A 20,840-nucleotide genomic window follows, 5' to 3' on the forward strand; every position below is an offset into this window, starting at 1 on the left:
CCTTACGTTGAGACAAGCCGTATAGAGGAATCTAACTGTGTATTCCTTGATCTAGAAACCTTTTTGCTTCTCTCCAAGACCTTTCCAGGCAGAACAAAGACCCTTTTAACTTGAAGACCAGGGAACAAACCTTCCACAGACAAGAATGTGATCTACCTCTTGCAAGATCTGGCTCACAGCTTTGCTCTGGTCCAGCTGTTGCCAGGCCAAGATCTGCTGGAATTTCTGGTCCATTTTGGCGATGCTGAAAGAGAAACGTTCCAGAGATTACCAAGGCAGTGACATCTCCAGCTCATCCCTTGTTTGGGTATCAGCCAGCACGTCAACGACTTAAATCAAGAAATAGTTTTCTAAGATCTACAGAGATACTTGCTGGAACACCTCAGCAAGCGAGAGTCCAAAAGTGGCAGGCTCAAACCCAGAACCTCAACCAATGGCTGATACCAAATGAGAGACTCCCCCCTAGGCACACAGAAAACTGGGCGACTGGGAAGGCGCTGAACAGACTGCGCTCTGGCAACCACGAGATGCAGAGCCAACCTTAAGAAATGGGGCCACAAAGTGGAATCCAAGACATGCGAGTGGGGAGAAGAGCAAACCACTGACCACTTGCTGCAATGTAACCTGAGCCCTGCCACATGCACAATGGAGGACCTCCAGAGGCACTCCAAGTGGACAGATACTGGTCAAAGGACATTTAATCAACTACCAAGCTTGCAAACTTTGTGTTTTGTCTGTCTGTCTGTTTGTTTGTTTGTTTGTTTTGTTAAAAATGTAATACAAATGTCTGGTTGCTCCTGACAAGATAAATAAATACTGCAATACTCTCTACATGGGGCTGCCTTTGAATATACTATTTCATAACTAATTTTGCTACTGCTATGAATTGTCACGTAAATATCCGATATGCAGGATGTCATAAATTTCATTGTCATAAATTGAACATAATTAATGCATAGTGATTAATCACAAAAACAATATGTTTGGGGGAGTATGGACAACAGATGATGGTATTTGCAGTACCTTCAACCAATTCAGCTCTGAACCCTCACCTGCCTCGTGCCCTTGCCAGATGGTGAGAGTGCACGGCAGATGAGTCAGGCCTCGTGTGAAGGAGCCCTCACCTGGCCCACACCCTTGGGGCGGGGCCAACGGAGCCGGCTGAGATGCATCTATCATTCATTTACAACTTTGGAACAACGCCAGCAAGAAATATTGCTATATAAGAGACCTTATTACAATCCAAAAATTGTGGCAGACCAGAGGATAAATAAGAGACCTTATTGCTATATAAGAGGCCTTATTACAATCCAAAAATTGTGGCAGACCAGAGGAGTCTGCCACAATTTTGGAGGGGCCAACGGAGACGGCCTCGCAAACCCTGCGAAATGGCCAGGCGACCCCCCAGGGGTCGTGACCCCCAGGTTGAGAACCACTGCCATAAACAGTTCAGGTCCAGACTGTTTGCGAAACTGCATCTCTGTATACAAACCGGCCCATGGAGGAGGCCCTGCTCTCGGTCCCACCCCCATCTCAAGCACAGCTGGTGGGAACGAGAGAGAGGGCCTTCTCCATGATTGCTCCCCGCTTCTGGAACTCCCTCCTAAAAGAATTAGCAACTGATCCCTTAACTGTATCACAAATATCCCAAAAGTTCCCTTCCTCGCCGATATTACCTGGAATACGTCTGATTCACTAGGTCTTGCCGCCGCGACTCATAGGCCACCTGGAGCAGCTTGCTTTTGTACGTCTCGGAGAGCATTTGCTGCATGGCCGCTGAAAGGCATCGAAAAATAAATTTTGAGAGCTTGAGCTGCTGTTAAAAGTCAAAAAGCACAATGCATTTGCCATCAATGAAACAGAAGTAGCAAGAGTGTGAAACATAAGACAACGTTTGGCGGCACACTCACCAGCGACTTCCTTCCTGCGCAACTGCTCCGCTTCTTCCTGCGTGATAGCCATCAGCTGCTCCATCCGGATTCTAGGAAGAATGGGGAAGAATCAGTCACAATGTGTTGCACCTATATTCCTGTTTGCTTCAGCCAACACACACAACCTTTCTTTCCATCCCTCCAGACACCGCTTTGCATCTCCTCCAACTAGGTTGCTCAGTGGAAGTTGTAATCTGAACATGTTTTGGAAGGCATCTGCACCACTGAGATAAAGGCGTCAATACATTCTCTGACTGGATGATACTTAAGAGGTATATGTATTACTTGAAATCCTTGGGCTACGATAACAGAAGTGCCGCAACTGCAGAGTGAGCAACCAAAACTCCTTGGGATTTGCATTGTACTCTAGAAAGCCATCTTTGGCCCCCTCTACACTGCCATAATCCAGATTATCAAAGCAGACAAACCACATTATCTGCTTTGAACAGGATGATATGAGTCGACATTGCCATATAATCCAGTTCAATGCAGATATTTTGGATTCTCCATCATGGTCCCTGTGAAACCACACATATGGTGCTACCTGCACCTGATATGACAGTGTAGACCAGTGTTTCTCAACACTGAGGTCCCCGAGGGGGTCGTGAGGGGGCGTCAAAGGGGGTCGCCAAAGATCATTAGAAAACACATTATTTTCTGTTGGTCATGGGGGTTCTGTATGGGAAGTCTGGCCGAATTGTATCATTGGTAGCTTTCAGAATGCTCTTTGATTGCAAATGTCAAGCTCTATTTCCCCCAAATTCCACCAGTGTTCACATTTGGGCACATTGAGTATTCGTGCCAATATTTGGTCCAGATCCATCATTGTTTGAGTCCACAGTGCCCTCTGGAGGTTGGTGAACGATAGCTCCCAAACTCAAGGTCTATACCCACCAAACACTTCCAGTATTACAACTCCCAAATGCCAAGGTCTATTTCCCCTAAACTACACCAGTGTTCACATTTGGGCATTTTGAGTATCTGTGCCAAGTTTGGTCCAGATCCATAATTGAGTCCACAGTGCTCTCTGGATGAAGGTGAACTACAGCTCCCAAACTCAAGGTCAATGCTCACCAAACCCTTCCAGTACTTTTTGTTGATCATGGGAGTTCTGTGTGCCAAGTTTGGTTCAATTCCAACGTCAGTGGAGTTCAGAATGTTCTTTGATTGTAGGTGAACTATAAATCCCAGCAACTACAACTCCCAAATGTCAAGCTCTATTTCCCCCAAACTCCACCAGTGTTCACATTTAGGCATATTGAGTATCCATGCCAAGTTTGGTCCAGATCTAACATTGTTTGAGTCCTCAGTACTCTCTGGATGTAAGATGAACTACAACTCCCAAATTCAAGGTCAATGGCCACCAAACCCTTCCAATATTTTCCGTTGGTTGTGGAAGTTCTGTGTGCCAAGTTTGGTTCAATTCCATGATTGGTGGAGTTCAGGATGCTCTTTGATTGTAGGTGAACTATAAATCCCAGCAACTACAACTCCCAAATGACAAAATCAACCCCACCTCCAATTCCACCAGTATTCAAAAGTGGGTATATTGTGTATTTCTGCCAAATTTGGTCCAGTGAATGAAAATACATCCTGCATATCAGATACTGACATCATGATTCATAACATTAGCAAAATTACAGTAATGAAGTTGCAACGAAAATAATGTTGTGATTGGGGGTTACGACAACAGGAGGAACTGCATGAAGGGGTCAGGGCATTCGGAAGGTTGAGAAACACTGGTGTAGACGGAGCCTATCTAATAAAATACTCACCGATCATTCTCTAAGGATTTCAGGATCTCTGAATTCTGCTTTTGCCTAGAAATAGCAAACAAAACAAAACAAAAAGAAGCTCAATATACTTTTAGTAGGCAGCCTAGTCCTCCCATCTCGAATGGACTTCAGTCTTACAAGGCTTCCCATAATCACCAACTTGCATTGCCCCTCTTAATAAATACATCTGTGCAAATAAAGTATAGCCTATGATTCTGTGATTGCAGCCATCCAGTCCAACCTCCATCTGCTGGACAGGAAGACACATCCAAGCTCTCTTTGTGAAGAAATATAATGTGCAGATTTGATAAATGTGGATTTAATATGTGTGGGTATGAACAAACAATGAAAAAAATTGAATGAATGAAAGCTAATAATTTTGGAGACCCTATTCTGAAGATTAAGGCCTGTAATGACTAAACCATTAACTACCTGCTCGATGAATTGCAATCAACACCTGCTAAAGAGAACTGAAATGGTTGACCTGCCATAGTAAACTGTGATAAGAACTGTGATAGAGATAAATGTTTACATCTGTCAAGATTTGCTGACCAGAAAACAGATTAACTCTAAGAGAAATTATCTCTGTTTACATTATCAGAGATAATGGCTCTTTAAGTTAAGGAAATGTTTATAAGGTTCCTTATGTTAAGAAGGAGGTCAACACAAGGTTCCTTATGTTTACTAACACAAATTAAGCCAAGTCAACATCTGCCAGGAATAGATGAAGCCAGGATATTTCAGGCTGGAAAAACATCTATAATTCGTTTACAACTTTGGAACAACATCAGCAAGAAATGTTGCTATGTAAGAGACCTGCCATAGTAAACTGTGATAGAGATAAGAGAAATGTTTACATTTGTCAACATTTGCTGACCAGAAACTGGATTAACTCTAAGGGAAATTATCTCTATTTGTATTATCAGAGACAATGGCTCTTTAAGTTAAGGAAATGTTTACAAGGTTCCTTACATTAAGAAGGTGGTCAACACAAGGTTCCTTACGTTTACCAACACAAATTAAGCCAAGTCAACTTCTGCCAGAAATAGATGAAGCCAGGATGTTTCAGGCTGGAAAAACATCGATCATTCCGCATTTCTGTGTACAAACCGCATTTCTGTGTACAAATCCACACGATCTCTCCAATCATCTGGAGAGGCCTTGCTCACGCTCCCACCTCTGTCGCAGGTGCGACTGGTGGGGACGAGGGAGAGGACCTTCTCGGTGGTGGCACCTCATCTCTGGAATTCACTCCCCAAGGACATTAGGCATGCCCCAACTTTGGCAATCTTCAGGAGGAGTCTGAAAACGTGGTTATTCCAATGTGCCTTCCCAGAATAAGAAACTCCCTGCAATCTGTCCTTAAATGCACTTTATTAATGTCCTAGGATTGTTTGCATGCCCATCACTTTCCGAAAACCCTACCCTAATCATATTTTACCTGCCATGTCCAGCATATTTTAAATTTTAAATTATTACATTTGGCCCAGCCATAAGTTTTTAAATGTCGTTGTGCTATTGTTAATGTTTATTGCTTATTTTCTGCTTGTATTACTGTTGTTTTTGCTTTTGTTATTGCTGTGTTGTGGGCTCGGCCTCATGTAAGCCGCACCGAGTCCCTTGGGGAGATGGTAGCGGGGTACAAATAAAGTATTATTATTATTATTATTATTATTATTATTACTATAATTATTATTATATTATTCATTTACAACTTTGGAACAACATCAGCAAGAAATGTTGCTATACAAGAGACCTTATTACAATCCAAAATTTGTGACAGACAACTGTGCTGTTCACCCGCCATGCTCTGCTCCTTGGAAAAGAGAGAGATGGTGAAAAGTTATTCATAACCTCTTGACAGACAGACATCCATCCAGCCCTTTTCAAAACCTCCAGAGAAGAAGACCCCATCACACTCAGAATCCAAAGGAAAATTTTCTTGAATTCTTCTTGATGTAGGAATGACCAGAACGAAACCTAGCTTTTGCTCCTCACCTTTGATTCTCTTCCAGCAGCTTCTGGATGCGACCCGTGACCCCTTTCTCCATCTCTTTGAGTTGCCCCAGTAGCTTCAGGCGCTCTTCTCCCAGGCGTTGCTGGTGTCGGGTTAGTCCTTCCTCCAGCCGTACTTGGTCCTGACGCCAAGGAGAAAAGCACAACAATGAAATGGATTTCGGTGGCGAAAGACTGCAGATGCAGAACGACATCAGTGCTCGTAGAAACAGACACATTCGCGACTTTGCTAAAGGATGAGTCCCTTGAAGAATGAGAATATGGGTGCCGTATCTGTGGTCTTTTCCAACTCTATGATTCTATTATTTGCCCTCAAGTCTGTGGGAACTTCTCCTGTTCTTCAGGAATTTGCAAAGATGGTTGCCAATGGTTCTTTTTGTACTTTTGGAAGTACTTCGTCTGGAGACTTGAATTCATTTAGATTAATCAGATATTCCTGTACTGCCCCTTTACCTATGCTGTGCTGCCTTTCCTCTACTGCATCCTCCTCAATTCTTGGGCCAGAAGCCTATCGTTTCAATAAGTTTCACGGTTATCTACTGTTTTATGTATCTGCACAAAGTCCAGGGACATAGATACGGGGTTATATGTAAATAAATCCAAAATATACAGTCCAAACCACTGGTTTTAATGCTTGGATCTTAAGGGAGATGGAAGACAGAGTACCTCCTTCATGCTCTCGAGGATTTCTTCTTTCTGGGCATTGTTTTGGTGCATAAGCTGTGCTTGTTCCCGCTGTTCCAGGTTCAGCCAGCGCTCGAACTCCAGCTTTTCTTGCATTTTCTGCTCCTGAAACAGCAAGAAAGCTTTGCATTCATACAACCGAATGGTCTGTGGAGTTAGGAATTGTGGGAGTTGAAGTCCAAAACACCTAGAGGGAGGGCTGAAGTTGGCCCATGCCTGTTATATAGGGCATGGGCCAACTTCCATATATTTATTATTATTATTATTATTATTATTATTATTCGCCTCTCCTCACAGCTCGAGGCTGGTTACAGAATAATTAAAATGCATACACATGATCTCTTACCTTCCGCTTTTCGTAGTCCAGGAATTTGTTCTGGAAAGGAAGGAAAAGAGGGCAACCGAGCTTGAATGCAAGAACCACTCTGATAATATACTGCCAGCCCAAGATAATAATACAACTTGGATACTCACCTGCCATTCGGCCTCATTTTCCACGTATTTCTTGACCCTGTCCACCACTGTTTCCCCTCCATCACTTTCTAACACAGGAAGTAAATACTGAGAAGGAGGATTGTATTCAATTCCTAATTCTAGAAGGAAAGGAAAAAACACATGTAAGATACAGAAGTGTGGTGCAGCGGGAAAAATGTATCGACTTTCTTGTGGTGTTCTTGGTTCGAATCCCTCTTAAGCCACAAAGATCAACAAGTGTTTGATATTAAACCATGGTGTAGTGTGATATGTGAATGTTGCCTTGCTTTATGTATCCTTGCCACCACTTCTCCTTAATACTAAACCATGACTTAGTGTGATTTGAAATGTGAGCTTGCTTTAGCTCCCTTCTCACTATCTCTCTTCGAGTATTTCTCATCCAAGTTATCACTCAGGGCAAAATCAAATAGCAGTGGTTAACATTAAACCATGGCTTAGTGTCATGCTCAAATGTGAGCTTGCTTTAGCTATATTGACTTAGCTATCTTCTCCACCATCTCTTCTTAATATCAAGCCATGGCTTAGTGTGATCCTTGAATGTGGGTTGGCTTTAGCTAGCTTCTCAGCACTTCTCAGTGTACCTAATTTGCTCACCTTCACACAGAAACTTCTGAATGGCCTCCGTGCCAATGCTGCAGATCTCACAGGGTGGGTAGGTCATGGAGGAGGCATTCAGCGTCAGCGTCTGCCAAACAAATAGGTAGAAACACACATGTAAACAAATAAATCCGTTCATACACTCCAGACAAGGTATTGCTGCAGGTATGTACATGTGTGTATGTTCATACGCTTGCAAAGGCCCTCTTGATGCAGCCTAGAATGCATTGGCCTTTTTAGCTGCTGCACCCCACTCTTGGTTCACGGTCAGCTTGAGATCCATTGAGAGTCCTAGATCCCTTTTAACGTGGATAGTTTTCAAGACAGGTGTCTCCCAACCTAGATCTGTGCATTTCATTTCTGCCTGCATCAAATGCCTGACTTTCCTCCCTGTTGAAATGAGCTTTGTTGGCTTCCTCAGCCTACCTCCAATGTCCGGATGTGAGCGATCGCCAGGGGCAACGTCTGGACGAGGTTTTCGCTGACGTCCAAGGTCCGCAGGCTGCGTAGGCCTCCCAAGGTAGTGGGCAAGTCCTTGAGTCTGTTGCCTGCAGGAGAAAGGTGGCTTGTTTTAATGGACTAGCCGATGATACACATACACTGTCTGAACCGAGTTATATTATTCCCCTACCTTTCAAGTTAAGGGTCTGCAACTGGTCGAGGTCCCCAATAGAATCTGGAAGCACCTTCAAGAGGTTTTTCTCCACATTTAGGACCTGGAAACAGAAAGAAAGGAGATCTTGAATTGTTCCTCTTCCATCACAACTGAATCAAGGTAGGATGACCTACTTCAGTGGACTTCCGCTTACATTACAGACACTCACATTCTGATTCCTAAACGTCTTTAGTTGTCTGTTTACCTTTCACTGTGAAATGAAATTTCTGCTGTGTATTTTTCAAATACTCTGCTATTTTGGGGCATTTCCCTAACAAAATTAACACAATGTATTGTCGAAGGCTTTCATGGCCGGAGTCACTGGGCTGTTGTTTTTCGGGCTATATGGCCATGTTCTAGAGGCATTCTCTCCTGATGTTTCGCCTGCATCTATGGCAAGCATCCTCAGAGGTAGTGAGGTCTGTTGGAACTAGGAAAAAGGGTTTATATATCTCTGGAACGACCAGGGTGAGACAAAGGGCTCTTCTCTGCTGGAGCTAGGTGTGAATGTTTCAACTGACCACCTTGATTAGCATATAATGGCCTGACATTGCCTAGAGCAAACTTTTGTTGAGAGGTGATTAGATGACCTTGTTTGTTTCCTCTCTGTTGTTAACACAGTTTGACTCCAGTGCTACGGAGACATGGATGGCGACATTTTCCAAAGTCTTCAGCCTTTTCTGCCGAAGATTGCAGGCATCTCCCTAAACTTCAGCTCCTATGATTTCATAGCATTGAGCCACAGAAGTTAAAGTGGGGCCGAACTGCATTAATTCTACAGTGTAGACACATCCTTACACTACCACACTTCTTTACCTGGAGAGATTTCAGCTGACCGATATCAGCAGGCAGGGACGTCATCTGGTTATCATGCAGATCCAAAACCTGCCAAGGAAAAGAAGGAAGGGAGCTATAACCCAACTAAAAGATCATGGGTTTCTCAGGAAATAAACAAAGACAAGTCTGAAACATACAAAGCTATCACAATAGCCACTGTCAGAAAGGACAGAGAATTTCATCTATGATGACGATCGTGCCATCACTGCTTAAGAAGGGAGCTTTGAAATGGTTGAACAGGAGCTCTCCAAAGCTAGCTCCATCAATGTTCAACATGCACACAAATGACCAGCCACTGGCAAAAGGAACAGAGAGTTTCATCTATGCTGACGATCATGTAATCACCGCTCAAGCAGGGAGCATTGAAATGGTTGAACAGAAGCTCTCCAAAGCTTTAGCTAAGTGGTTCTCAACCTGTGGGTCTCCAAATGTTTTGGCCTTCAACTCCCAGAAATCCTAACAGCTGGTAAACCGGCTGGGATTTCTGGGAGTTGTAGGCCAAAATACCTGGGGATCCACAAGTTGAAAATCACTGCTTTAGGTGCTCTTACTGCCTTTTACAGGAAAAACCAGCTGATCCTTAATCCATCTAAAATGCAGACGTATGCTTTTCACCTCATTCTGAGGATGACCTGGGAAGGAATCCCACTGGAGCATTGCAGCACATCCAAAAACAAACAAACAAAAAAAAAACACCAGGGAGTCACTCTGGACCATGCTCTGACTTACAAGAAGCACTGCTTGACTATCAAGCAGAAAAGTGGGTGCTAGAAATAATATCATACGAAAGCTGACTGGTACAACCTGGGGATCACAAACAGATACCGTGAAGACATCTGCCCTTGTGCTTTGCTACTCTGCTGCTGAATGTGCACGCCTGGTGTGGAATACATCCCACCACGTTAAAACAGTGGATGTGGCTCTTAGAGACATGCCGCATTATCACAGGATGTCTATATACATCCTACACCACTGGAGAAATTATACTGTTTAGCCAGTACTGCACCACCTGACATCCACTGGCAACTAATAAAAGGACCAAGGCAGTGACATCTCCGGCCCATCCTCTGTTCAGATATCATCTTAATACCTACAGAGATACTTGCAGAAACACCTCAGCAAGCAAGAGTCCAAAAGTGGCAGGCTAAAACCTTAACTAGTGTCTAAGAAATTCCTTCCTGGGCACACAGAAGATAAGGCAACCTGGAAGGCTCTGAACAGACTGCGCTCTGGCACCACAAGATGGAGAGCCAACCTTAAGAAATGGGGCTACAAAGTGGAGTCCACGACATGTGAATCCAGAGAGGAGCAAAGCACAGACCACCTACTACAATGCAACCTGAGCCCTGCCACGTGCACAATGGAGGACCTTCTCACAGCGACACCAGGCACTCCAAGTGGCCAGCTTCTGGTCAAAGGAAATTTGTATAATGCCATGTTTTTAACTTCGTTTGTGGTTTTTTTGTATATTATAACGGTATTCTCAATTCACTTCTGACACGATAAATAAATACCACATGGTTTTATCTTTCTCCTCATTTTTTGTCCTATAAGGAGAGCTGGGGAATAAGTCTGAATATTGTCCACTATCCCTTAGCCATAAGGAAGTCTAGCATCTGTTGGACCTCCAGTCTCCTATTTTGGCCCATAAGTCTCCATCTGATACCTGTCAATCCACGTCCAAATGTCAAGTTACCTTCACTGTTATGAGGCTCAAGAGGTTGCAGGATTTGGGGATGAGCGACGTCAAGGAATTGGTGTGAGCGATCAACACCTGGCCAAGAAACAACAACAAAGGAAGAATGTAATTTTATTTATTTATTTATTATTCAAACTTATATGCCGCCACTTCCCTGGGGCTCAGAGTGGCTTACAAGAGCAGGCTAAAATCTAACACAATTTAAAAACAATTTAAAACAATTTAAAACAATTTAAAAACAACAATATTAAAGATCAAAGGCCTGTCAAAAGAGATATGTCTTACATGCCCTGCGGAAAGCTGATAGGTTCCGCAAGGCACGGACTTCAGGTGGCAGAGTATTCCAGAGTGATGGTGCCACTGCTGTAAAGGCTCTGCGCCTGGTTGCTGTTAGACGCAAGGTCTTGACACTGGGAATTTCCAATACTCCTGACCTCACGATCATGTTAAAAAAAAAAAGAGTGTGGTTTTGTCGATGTTGCAATCCAAGGTGACAGCAGGATTGCAGAGAAACAACTGGAAAAGCCGACACGATATGAGGATTTAAAGATCAAACTGCAAAGACTCTGTCACAAGCCAGTCAAGGTGGTCCCAGTGGTGATCGGCACACTGGGTGAAGTGCCTCAAGACCTTGGCCTGCACTTAAACACAATCAACGCTGACAAAATTACCACCTGTGAGCTGCAAAAGGACATCCTACTGGGATCTGCACGCATTATTCGCTGATACATCACATAGTCCTAGACACTTGGGAAGTGTCCGACTTGTGATCCAATACAACAACCAGCATAGTGACCTTGTTTGCTGTGTACTAATCTTGTTGTGTTTCAAATAATAATAAACAACAACAACAACAACAAAGGAGGAATATTGCAACTGTGCTGGCAACCAGGGGCCATCCTCTTGACTTGGGAGACATTTTATGTGATATTTCACATTTATTGCTTCTCTTACCTTCTTCTGCAGGACTTTACAGGTGGCAAAAGCACCATAGGGAAGCTAAAGGTGTGTACAAACAAACAAAAAAAGAGAAACAAAATACAGATTAGAGCAAATATAATGGGGGGAGAAGCACTCAGATTTCTTCAAGCTTCCCATGTGACACTAACTGAGAGTGGAGCCAAGGCCATGGCCACAGAAAATGGCATTGTTGCCATTTTAATGGTGGATTCCCAATACCTAGCCACCCTCTCCCGAAGTTCTATGAGAATGAAATGTACCTCTGAGAGTTCACATTTGGATATATCAAGGATATCATCCGCTCCGGCTTCCTTTGCCTGTTAAGAGAGAGATTGTGAAACTGAAGAGACGTTTCCACCCACAAGACAAGCAGGTTCAAAGGTTCGCCAAAGGTTACACAGCCTGTTGTGCTTGTTGTTTACTATGTTAATCACCGGTGGCGTACTTCCTCTTGGCTGCTATATATCATCATAATCATTATCATGATTATTATCAGTTGCATTCATCATCTTATTATTCCTGGATGTGTTAATCTTTGGTGTCATGTCTATTATTATTATTATTATTATTATTATTTACTAGCTGTATCCGCCACATGTTGCTGTGGTCAACCATCCCTCCCTCTTTCTCTCCTTCTTTCCCTCCTTCCTTTGCTCCCTCTTTCCTTCTCTCCTTCCTTCCTTCTCTACCTCTTTCCTTCCTTCCCCCTTTTCTTTTCCTTCTTTTTTCTCTCCTTCCTTCCTTCTTTACTTCTTTCCTTCCTTCACTTTTTGATTCCATCCTGCCTTCTCTCTTTCCTTCTTTCCTTCCTCCCCTCCTTCCTTCGCTCCCTCTTTCCTTCCTTTCCTTATTTTCTTTCCATCTCTCCTTCCTTCCTTCCTTCCCTCTTTCCTTACTTCCCCCTTTCTTTTCCTTCTTTTCTCTCTCCTTTCTTCCTTCTCTACCTCTTTCCTTCCTTCCCTTATTTTCTTTCCTCTCCTTCTCTACCTCCTTCCTTCCTTCCCCCTTTTATTTTCCTTTTTCTTTCTCTCCTTTCTTTCTTCTCTACCTCTTTTCTTCCTTCCTTCACTCTTTGGTTCCTTCCTTCCTTCTCCCCTTCCTTCCCTTTTTTCTGTATTGTCATTAAGCTTTTCATCATTTAGCTTTTTTGGGTTTCTAAGTCCTTTCTGCTGCTTTTTGGGGGGGGGGGGGTTATGAGTGATGGTCACTCATTGGTCTGTTAGGGATACAGTGTGGACATCATTCCCCAGATATATAAACCCCACTTGCCTCATTTTCAGCAGATTATCTTGCTTATCATCCATACTAATATATTTTAATGCTTGATAATAGCCCTCAATCACGATGGAAGATTATCACACACCTCTGAGGATGCCTGCCATAGATGTGGGCGTAACATCCGGTGAGAATGCTACTGGAAGAGGGCCAGACAGGGTGGAAAACTCACAGCAACCCATTGATTCTGACCATTAAAGAGATTTGCAGTTTGCCGACTCACCAGGCACATCTGGTACTCCAGGCGCTTGCGGGCTTCATCGCTGGGCTTCCTTTTCCGAAAGAAGTGCATCATTTTCTTCTTTCCGCAACTCTTAGAAGGCCTGCTTTCTCGTCCAGGTCGAAGAAGGCCTGCTTTCTCCCTTCCCCGGCTCTTGGAAGGCCTATTTTCTCTTCCAAGTCTAAGAAGACTTGCTTTCTCCCTTCCCCAGCTCTTGGAAGGCCTACCTTCTTGTCCAGGTCTAAGAAGGCCTGCTTTCCCCCTTCCCCAGCTCTTAGAAGGCCTATTTTCTCATCCAAGTCTAAGAAGGTCTGCTTTCTCCCTTCCCCAGCTCTTAGAAGGCCTACCTTCTCGTCCAGGTCTAAGAAGACCTGCTTTCTCCCTTCCCCAGCTCTTAGAAGGCCAACCTTTTCATCCAGCCTTTTAGAGGCCGAAGGCAATCAGGTGAGCAAGGACAACCTGAGCAGCAGGAATATCTGCATTGACATAATAATAGTATTATAATAATATTACAATAATAATAATAATGATAATATAAATATAGTAAAATGAGATGATGATCCAGAGAGGCAGAGCTCCTTAGCAATGATCCTGGGTTGTCCAGCCCAAAAAAGCCCAAAAGCCACCTTGATCTGCCAGGTAGGTAAATAAACCCCAAAGGAAAGGGAGAAATGTCAAAGTGATTTCCTGGCCACGCCCAGAAACAGAAAGGGAGGGGCTCTTTCTGTGAGCAGCCCCGCCCACTTCCTGTTGCACCATTGGCAGCCTTAGCAGGCCTCAAGCCACGCCCACCTCTGCTGCTGCCTTTACCAATACCTTTCCTGCACCGCTAATGTAAGAATATTGTCCCTTCCCTCTTATCGTAGCAGTCCTTTCTCGTACCCTTTTCCGTGTCCTGTTGCCCTCAAATAAAATGGCTCCTTTGTCCTCTTTTCCATTTCTGTTCTCGCGTTGCCAGGGAATGGTGTTAGGAGACGACAGCGACGCGTAATCTCGCGAGACTTTGGTGGGTTATATATAAAAACTCAGGCGGTCTCGGCGGCCCTTTTGGTTTGCGCTTTCGGAGTCGTCGCGTTGTCCGGTTTATCCGCTGCCATCCGCCGCCATGCCGCCCAAATTCGACCCCAACGAGATTAAAGTCGGTAAGTCTTGTGTCCCGGGAGTTTTATTCACGTGATTTTTTGCGGCCACGGCCCATTGAAACGCGTGGACTCGGGCTTAGACTTTGTGAACGCTCTGATGCGTGTCCACGCAGGCCTTGGCCTACCAAGGCATAGAGATAGGACTTTCATAGAATCCTAGAGTGGGCCATCCAGTCCAACCCCATTCTGGCCAGAAGCAGGAAAATTCAATTCAACTCACCCCCGACAGATGGCCATCCAGCCTCTGTTTAAAAGCCTCCAAAGAAGGAGCCCCCACCACACTCCGAGGCAGAGAGTTCCACTGCTGAACAGCTCTCACAGTCGGGAAGTTCTTCCTGATGTTCAGATGGAATCTCCTTTCTTGTACTTAGAATCATAGAGTTGGAACAGACCTGGTGGGCCATCTAGTCCAACCCCATTCGGCCAAGAAGCAGGAAAATTGCATTCAAATCGCCCCCGACAGATGGCCATCCAGCCTCTGTTTAAAAGCCTCCAAAGAAGGAGCCTCCACCACACTCCGAGGCAGAGAGTTCCACTGCTAAACAGCTCTCACAGTCAGAAAGCTCTTCTTAATGTTCAGATGGAATCTCTTGCTGCCCTAGTCTCGGGGAAGCAGAAAATAAGCTTGCTCCCTCCTTCTTATGACTTCCTCTCACATCTTGATCCATGGCCCTCATCATGTCTCCTCTCAGCCTTCTTTTCTTCAGGCTAAACATGCCCAGCTCTTTAAGCCGCTCCTCATAGGGTTTGTTCTTCAGATCCTTTGTTATTGGCTGATTTGACAAGCAAATCCAAGGCAGAAGTGGAAATGCATAGGAATGGAAACATACTGATTTTGGAGTATTTAATTTATTTATATCATTTCTACCCCTGTGGGACGACGACGACTCAGGGCGGCTTACATGGGCAACAATTCAATGCCATAATATTAATACAACAATGTAAAATCAAATACAAAGCAAATTAAACGATAACATTAATTAAAATCACATACTCATATACTAACATAGTCGCCTAATCAAAACTACATATCTGTTTCCAATTGTCATAACAATCCTATGGTCTAAGCCGAAGGCCTGGCTCCAAAACCACGACTTTAGTTTTTCCTCAAAGTAAGGAGGGAGGATGCCGATCTAATCTCTCTGGGGAGCGAATTCCACAAGCGGGGGGCCACCACTGAGAAGGCCCTGTCCCTCGTCCCCACCAGACGCGTTTGTGACGCCGGTGGGACCGAGAGCAGGGCCTCCCCAGTAGATATATTTTTCAAATGTCATAAATTATTTTTCCTTATTGCACATCTATACATGTATCTATTAATATAAAATTTGGTAATTAGGTTACAGAATGTGTATGTATTATTAGGTAAAGGTTTTTCCCTGACACTAAGTCCAGTTGTGTCCGACTCTGGCGGATGGTTCTCATCTCCATTTCAAAGATAAAGAGCCGTCGTTGTCCATAGACACCTCCAAGGTCATGTGGCTGGCATGACTGCATGGAGCGCAGTTACCTTCCAGCTGGAGCTGTGCCTATTGATGTACTCACATTTGCATGTGTTTGAAATGCTAGGTTGTCAGAAGGTGGGGCTTAACAGCGGGAGCTCACACCACTCCCCGGATTCGAACTTGTAACCTTTCGGTTAACAAGTTAAGCAGCGCAGTGCTTTAACTCGCTGCGCCATCAGGGGCTCCATACACACACGCACACTATAAACCTATATTTTAGAGAGTGTATTTATTTATTTACGACATTTATATGCTGCCTTTCTCAACCCGAAGATCGACTTACAAGTTATATATATATATACAATATATTATATTATTAGCATAGTACAATATCAGTTTTAAATATTGCTATATTGTACTATACCAATTATATTGTAATATTATTGGTAATATTACATGTAATACAAATATATAATTATAATATATTATTAGTATATATATATAATATATATATACACACACACATTCTATATTTATCTATATCCTGTATATCTACATATTCTGATATAGGAATATATATACTACAAACCTATATTTTAGTGTTTATATAGTGTATATATAAATATATTTTGTGTGTGTGTGTATATATATACATATATATACATATAGTATATTTGTGTGTATATATAGATTTATATATAAAAATACTACATACACATTCTGCAACCTAATTACTAGCAGTTAAAGTGGTGACAAACTGCATTAATTCTACAAAGTAGATCAGGCACGGGCAAACTGAAGTCCAAAACACCCAGAGAGACAAAGTTTGCTCAAGCCTGATACAGATGCACTATAACACACTACTTTCCTACTGCTTTTTTAAGTCTGTGTAAATATGGTTGACATGGTGGAGGCTCCTTCTTTGGCAGCTTTTAAACAGAGGCTGGATGGCCATCTGTCAGGGGTGCTTTGAATGCAATATTCCTGCTTCTAGGCAGGGGCTTGGACTGGATGGCCCATGAGGTCTCTTCCAACTCTAGGATTCTATACTGATTTTGGGCCCTGTTTTTTTAATTTCTCCCTTAGTCTACTTGAGATGTACTGGAGGTGAAGTCGGGGCGACGTCGGCACTGGCTCCAAAAATCGGGCCTCTCGGTCTGGTAAGTTCTCTCTTTAAAGCTGAGTATTTTCTAACTATATATTAAATATGGTATATATTTTGCTACGTTTCGGAAAACAGTAAAAACATTCACTATTGAAACAGGAAGACCCAGTCTGTAATACAAAAATAATGATACACTGTCTGTTGTGCTTACTTGAGTTTCTCCAAGAAAATAAATTTTGACCATTTTTGTTCCTTGTTCGTCTTCTAGTCTCCCAAGAAGGTAGGGGATGACATTGCCAAGGCCACCGGCGACTGGAAGGGGTTAAGGATCACCGTGAAGCTGACCATCCAGAACAGGCAAGCGCAGGTACAAGACATGCCAAAAGGGAGGGTTCTACGGCCAAAGCCCCGGATCACGAAAAGACTCCGGATTGGCTGGAGCCATGAACCGGAATCCCGGCAGGGTCCACTCAGCCCTTCATCCTTCCGAGGTCGATAAAATGAGTACCACACAGTGTGTGGGAAATCTGGGGGAACCTTCAAAGCCTGGCCCTTTAAGAAATTCTGAGTACAAACCATATTGGGTTGCTTTGGCATTTCAAATGGAGCCAGAAATAACATATTTACTGTGTACCTTTTGGGAGTTGTGGGTGGATGTCTACAGTGTTCTTGGGTGCAAATAACACTGTAGAAAGAATATTAGGAAAAATCCTTCCTGGTGGTAAGAGCCATTCGATAGTGAGGTAGGCTGCTGCCTCATTGAAAAAAAATTGCATCTCCATTTTTGGAAGTTAATAAACAAGCTGTATCGTCAGTGGTCGGGAATGCTTGGATTGTGGGGTTGGACTGAATGGGCCTTGGAGTCTCCTGCAACTATTTTACTTGTGGGGTTGGACTGGATGACCCTTGGAGTTTCTATTGACTTACCTGTTCAAGCAAGCTTTTGACAAATTAAATTGCTAATGACAGTACAGTCAATTTTGCACTGAGCTTAGCAAAATATACTTATTTAATTGATGAGTTTTCACAATAATTGCAATGGTTTAAAAATTTCTTTAATGCTTAATATTTATGTATATCTTATTTCTGGATGTTACTATGCTTTGTATGATTTTAGTATTGTATTTTATGTTAAATATGCTTTGTACTGTATTATATTGTGAGCCACTATGGGTCATGTTAGGGGAAAAAAAGTTTATTTTTATTGTGTGGTTGGACTGGATAGCCCTTGGGTCTCTTCCAATTCTATTTACTTTTATTGTGTGGTTGGACTGGATGGCCCTTGGAGTCTCCACCATTTTTATTGTGTATCAAAACACTCTAAAATCAGACAGTGTATAAAGAACAACACTAAAAATGGGGATTCCAGACAAGAAACAATTAGGGCCAGCTAACACCTTCCAACCAAGGACTCCCCCGAGGCATGAAGCAGCCAGGCTTTGAAGCTGCAAGGCCATTCCGTGCTAATCAAGGTGGCCAATTGCAACATTCACATTTGCCTCAATCAGACAAGAGTTTTTGTTTTTTTTCTTCCACCCTGGACATTATTCTACAACACACACACACATACATATACATACATACAGTCCACTTGCCTTGTTTCCAACAAACCTTGCAACCTCTAGGGATGCCTCCCATAGATGTGGGCAAAAGTTCAGGAGAGAATGCTTCCGGAATATGGCCAGACAGCCCGGAAACCTCACAGCAACCCAATAGTTAAGGTTTCCATTGTAGGATTTGCAAGAGAACCAAAATGGTTCGTCCCAGAGATCTCTGAACCATGTTGTAGACTTTGGATACTCTGTTATAAGGCAGCTGTAGATGGTAGACACTTTGACGTGTGTGACATTGCTTTCTTCCAGATTGAAGTGGTCCCTTCCGCCTCCGCCTTGATCATCAAAGCTCTGAAAGAGCCTCCCCGTGACCGGAAGAAGCAGAAAAACAGTGAGTATCTGGGAGCAGTTGGGTGATACGTGTGATGATGATGTTGATGATTTATATCATTTTTTTTCTCTTGGAAAAAAACTTCAAAGTTGCTTAGAGTAAAACCAATACAATACAGTTGCAAACCTAAAAGTATACAAACATTAAAATAGAATTCAGTATTGTTTTGAAAATAAGTACATATGTCATGACCTTATTTCCTGGTTTTGTGTAAAGCCAGGAAAGTAGACCTGGCCTGTGTATATTTGAAACAAAGAGGAGGGTTGCGGTGGAAACGGGAGCAATGAATGGGAGGGGCCAGGGTGAGGGAAATAAACTGTCAGTTGGAATTTTGTTTCGTACCCCAATGCATGCTTTTGAATAAAGCCTTTCGACTTTGTACGTGAGGTAATTATTTCGCCAGAAAGCTACAGACAAAGAAAATATGCATACTTTATTAAGCATATTTTAAATGTATCTCAATGGTAGGAAAAAAGTGTTTTAAAACACAAACATTCGACAACCCTGGATTGAGCCTGTTCCCTGCTTTTTGTTAAGAGTTCCAAGCATGGTATATGGAATGTAAAGATGCCCTCTTTCCCTGTTTTTCCCGACTAGTTGTCTTATTTGTCTGCCTTAGCCACCCGCCACTGTGCCGGCCTGCTTACTCAGCCATGGCTGTTCACAATCCAGTGGTGAGCTGAGAGGAAGCCCCCATTCTAGGAAACAGGCTTGCCCTCTCTGTGGGTAACTCTGTGCCGATGAATGGGAACAATAATATTTGTGTCAACAAACCAAGCATTTGCTGTCCCTTCAAAAACTGGTTGCATGCGCCACTCACAGCAAGACTGATGTGTATTCTTTTGTTCACAGTTAAGCACAATGGCAACATCAGCTTCGATGAGATTGTGAACATCGCCCGGCAGATGCGGCACAGGTCCTTGGCCCGGGAGCTCTCTGGTAAATGCCCTTTTTTCTTGGTTACAGTATGCACTATCCCATTCCCTTGTCTTGTTTACAGTTTGGCCATGTCTTACGGCAGCTGTCACCATAGGTTATTGGCCATTGTTCTGAGTTGCAAATGGTTTTATATTCTATTGCAGTGTTTCTCAACCTGGGGGTCGGGACCCCTGGGAGTGGGGGTCGTGAGGGGGTGTCAGGGATCGCCAAAGACAATTAGAAAACACCTTTTAAATTTTTAAATTGCCTTGAACAGGCAGGATTACTTTTAATATATGTGTGTTATAGCGACAATTTTTATGCTTATATTGTTTTGTTAATCTTACGGTTATGTTGTTTTACTTTGTGTGTTTTGTGATGTTACTTGAGAATCGCTCTGAGTCCCCTCGGGGAGATAGAGCGGTATATAAATAAAGTTTTATTATTATTATTCTGGCTTACATACAAATTCAGTTTATGAACAGACCTACAGAAGTTATCTCATCGGTAACTTGGGGGCTGCCTGTAAACAACAGCTTATGGGCACTATTGAGAATTGAACTCCATGTTAGGCCTTCCCTCCTTGAACAATTATTGAATTTTGAACCTCCAGGAACTCTTTCTCAAGTGACTGTTGATTTCCTTCCTCCTCCCCAGGAACCATTAAAGAGATCCTTGGAACGGCCCAATCGGTGGGCTGCAATGTCGACGGGAGGCACCCCCATGACATTATTGATGACATCAATAGCGGTGCCGTTGAATGCCCAACAGTAAGTGCCTGCTTCCTATTAAACCGGGCATGGGTCAACTTTGGCCCTCCCTCTAGGGTGTTTTGGACTTCAACTCCCACAATTCCTAACAGGAATTGTGGGAGTTGAAGTCCAAAACACCCTAGAGGGAGGGCCGAAGTTGGCCCATTTCTGTATAAGACATTTTCACTGAACCGGCTCATCCTTTTAAAAATATTTCTCTTCTCCCCAACAGAGCTAAAATTGCTGCCTGATTGGATCCAGCGCCACGTTGTGAATTAAAAATTTGCCTGGTTCAGGATGTGTGAAGGTCTGTTTCTTGCCTGAGCCACTTCTTATGGACTCAAGGAGCGGGGAGGAACATCTCCGTATATTGGGCAATATTGGTGGATCGGC

General features: G+C 43.3%; 2 protein-coding genes and 1 non-coding gene across 4 annotated transcripts in view; 2 read left to right on the forward strand and 1 right to left on the reverse strand.

Moving 5' to 3' along the window:
- LRSAM1 (leucine rich repeat and sterile alpha motif containing 1) overlaps positions 1 to 13,435 on the reverse strand; it is a 30,408-nt gene extending 16,973 nt beyond the window's left edge. Inside the window, exons 1-16 of one of the 2 annotated variants that reach the window (XM_060757442.2) lie at positions 13,148 to 13,435; positions 11,910 to 11,966; positions 11,644 to 11,688; positions 10,687 to 10,764; positions 8,970 to 9,038; positions 8,130 to 8,214; positions 7,925 to 8,046; positions 7,496 to 7,586; positions 6,881 to 6,999; positions 6,753 to 6,782; positions 6,389 to 6,511; positions 5,705 to 5,844; positions 3,707 to 3,751; positions 1,911 to 1,981; positions 1,677 to 1,776; positions 157 to 244 (exon numbers count right to left, since the gene is read on the reverse strand). In XM_060757442.2, coding sequence (XP_060613425.2) covers positions 157 to 244; positions 1,677 to 1,776; positions 1,911 to 1,981; positions 3,707 to 3,751; positions 5,705 to 5,844; positions 6,389 to 6,511; positions 6,753 to 6,782; positions 6,881 to 6,999; positions 7,496 to 7,586; positions 7,925 to 8,046; positions 8,130 to 8,214; positions 8,970 to 9,038; positions 10,687 to 10,764; positions 11,644 to 11,688; positions 11,910 to 11,966; positions 13,148 to 13,219 — 1,335 coding nt within the window. In that variant the 5' untranslated portion in view covers positions 13,220 to 13,435. The remainder of the gene's footprint in view (positions 1 to 156; positions 245 to 1,676; positions 1,777 to 1,910; positions 1,982 to 3,706; positions 3,752 to 5,704; positions 5,845 to 6,388; positions 6,512 to 6,752; positions 6,783 to 6,880; positions 7,000 to 7,495; positions 7,587 to 7,924; positions 8,047 to 8,129; positions 8,215 to 8,969; positions 9,039 to 10,686; positions 10,765 to 11,643; positions 11,689 to 11,909; positions 11,967 to 13,147) is intronic. The other variant, XM_060757444.2, reaches the window with a different exon arrangement.
- Positions 13,436 to 14,175: 740 nt separating this feature from the next.
- On the forward strand, positions 14,176 to 20,742 carry RPL12 (ribosomal protein L12). The gene is made up of 7 exons (XM_067471827.1): positions 14,176 to 14,286; positions 16,815 to 16,888; positions 17,102 to 17,200; positions 18,696 to 18,777; positions 19,630 to 19,716; positions 20,353 to 20,465; positions 20,680 to 20,742. Exons 1-7 carry the CDS (start codon positions 14,250 to 14,252, stop codon positions 20,683 to 20,685), a joined length of 498 nt encoding a protein of 165 aa, XP_067327928.1. The 5' UTR covers positions 14,176 to 14,249; the 3' UTR covers positions 20,686 to 20,742.
- Positions 19,400 to 19,533, forward strand: LOC132763977 (small nucleolar RNA SNORA65). The gene has a single exon (XR_009630308.1). It is a non-coding gene; the product is annotated as a small nucleolar RNA SNORA65 (small nucleolar RNA).
- Positions 20,743 to 20,840: the final 98 nt, after the last annotated feature.

Source organism: Anolis sagrei, chromosome 11, assembly GCF_037176765.1.
Source record: "Anolis sagrei isolate rAnoSag1 chromosome 11, rAnoSag1.mat, whole genome shotgun sequence".
NCBI classification, from domain to species: Eukaryota; Metazoa; Chordata; class Lepidosauria; order Squamata; family Dactyloidae; genus Anolis; species Anolis sagrei.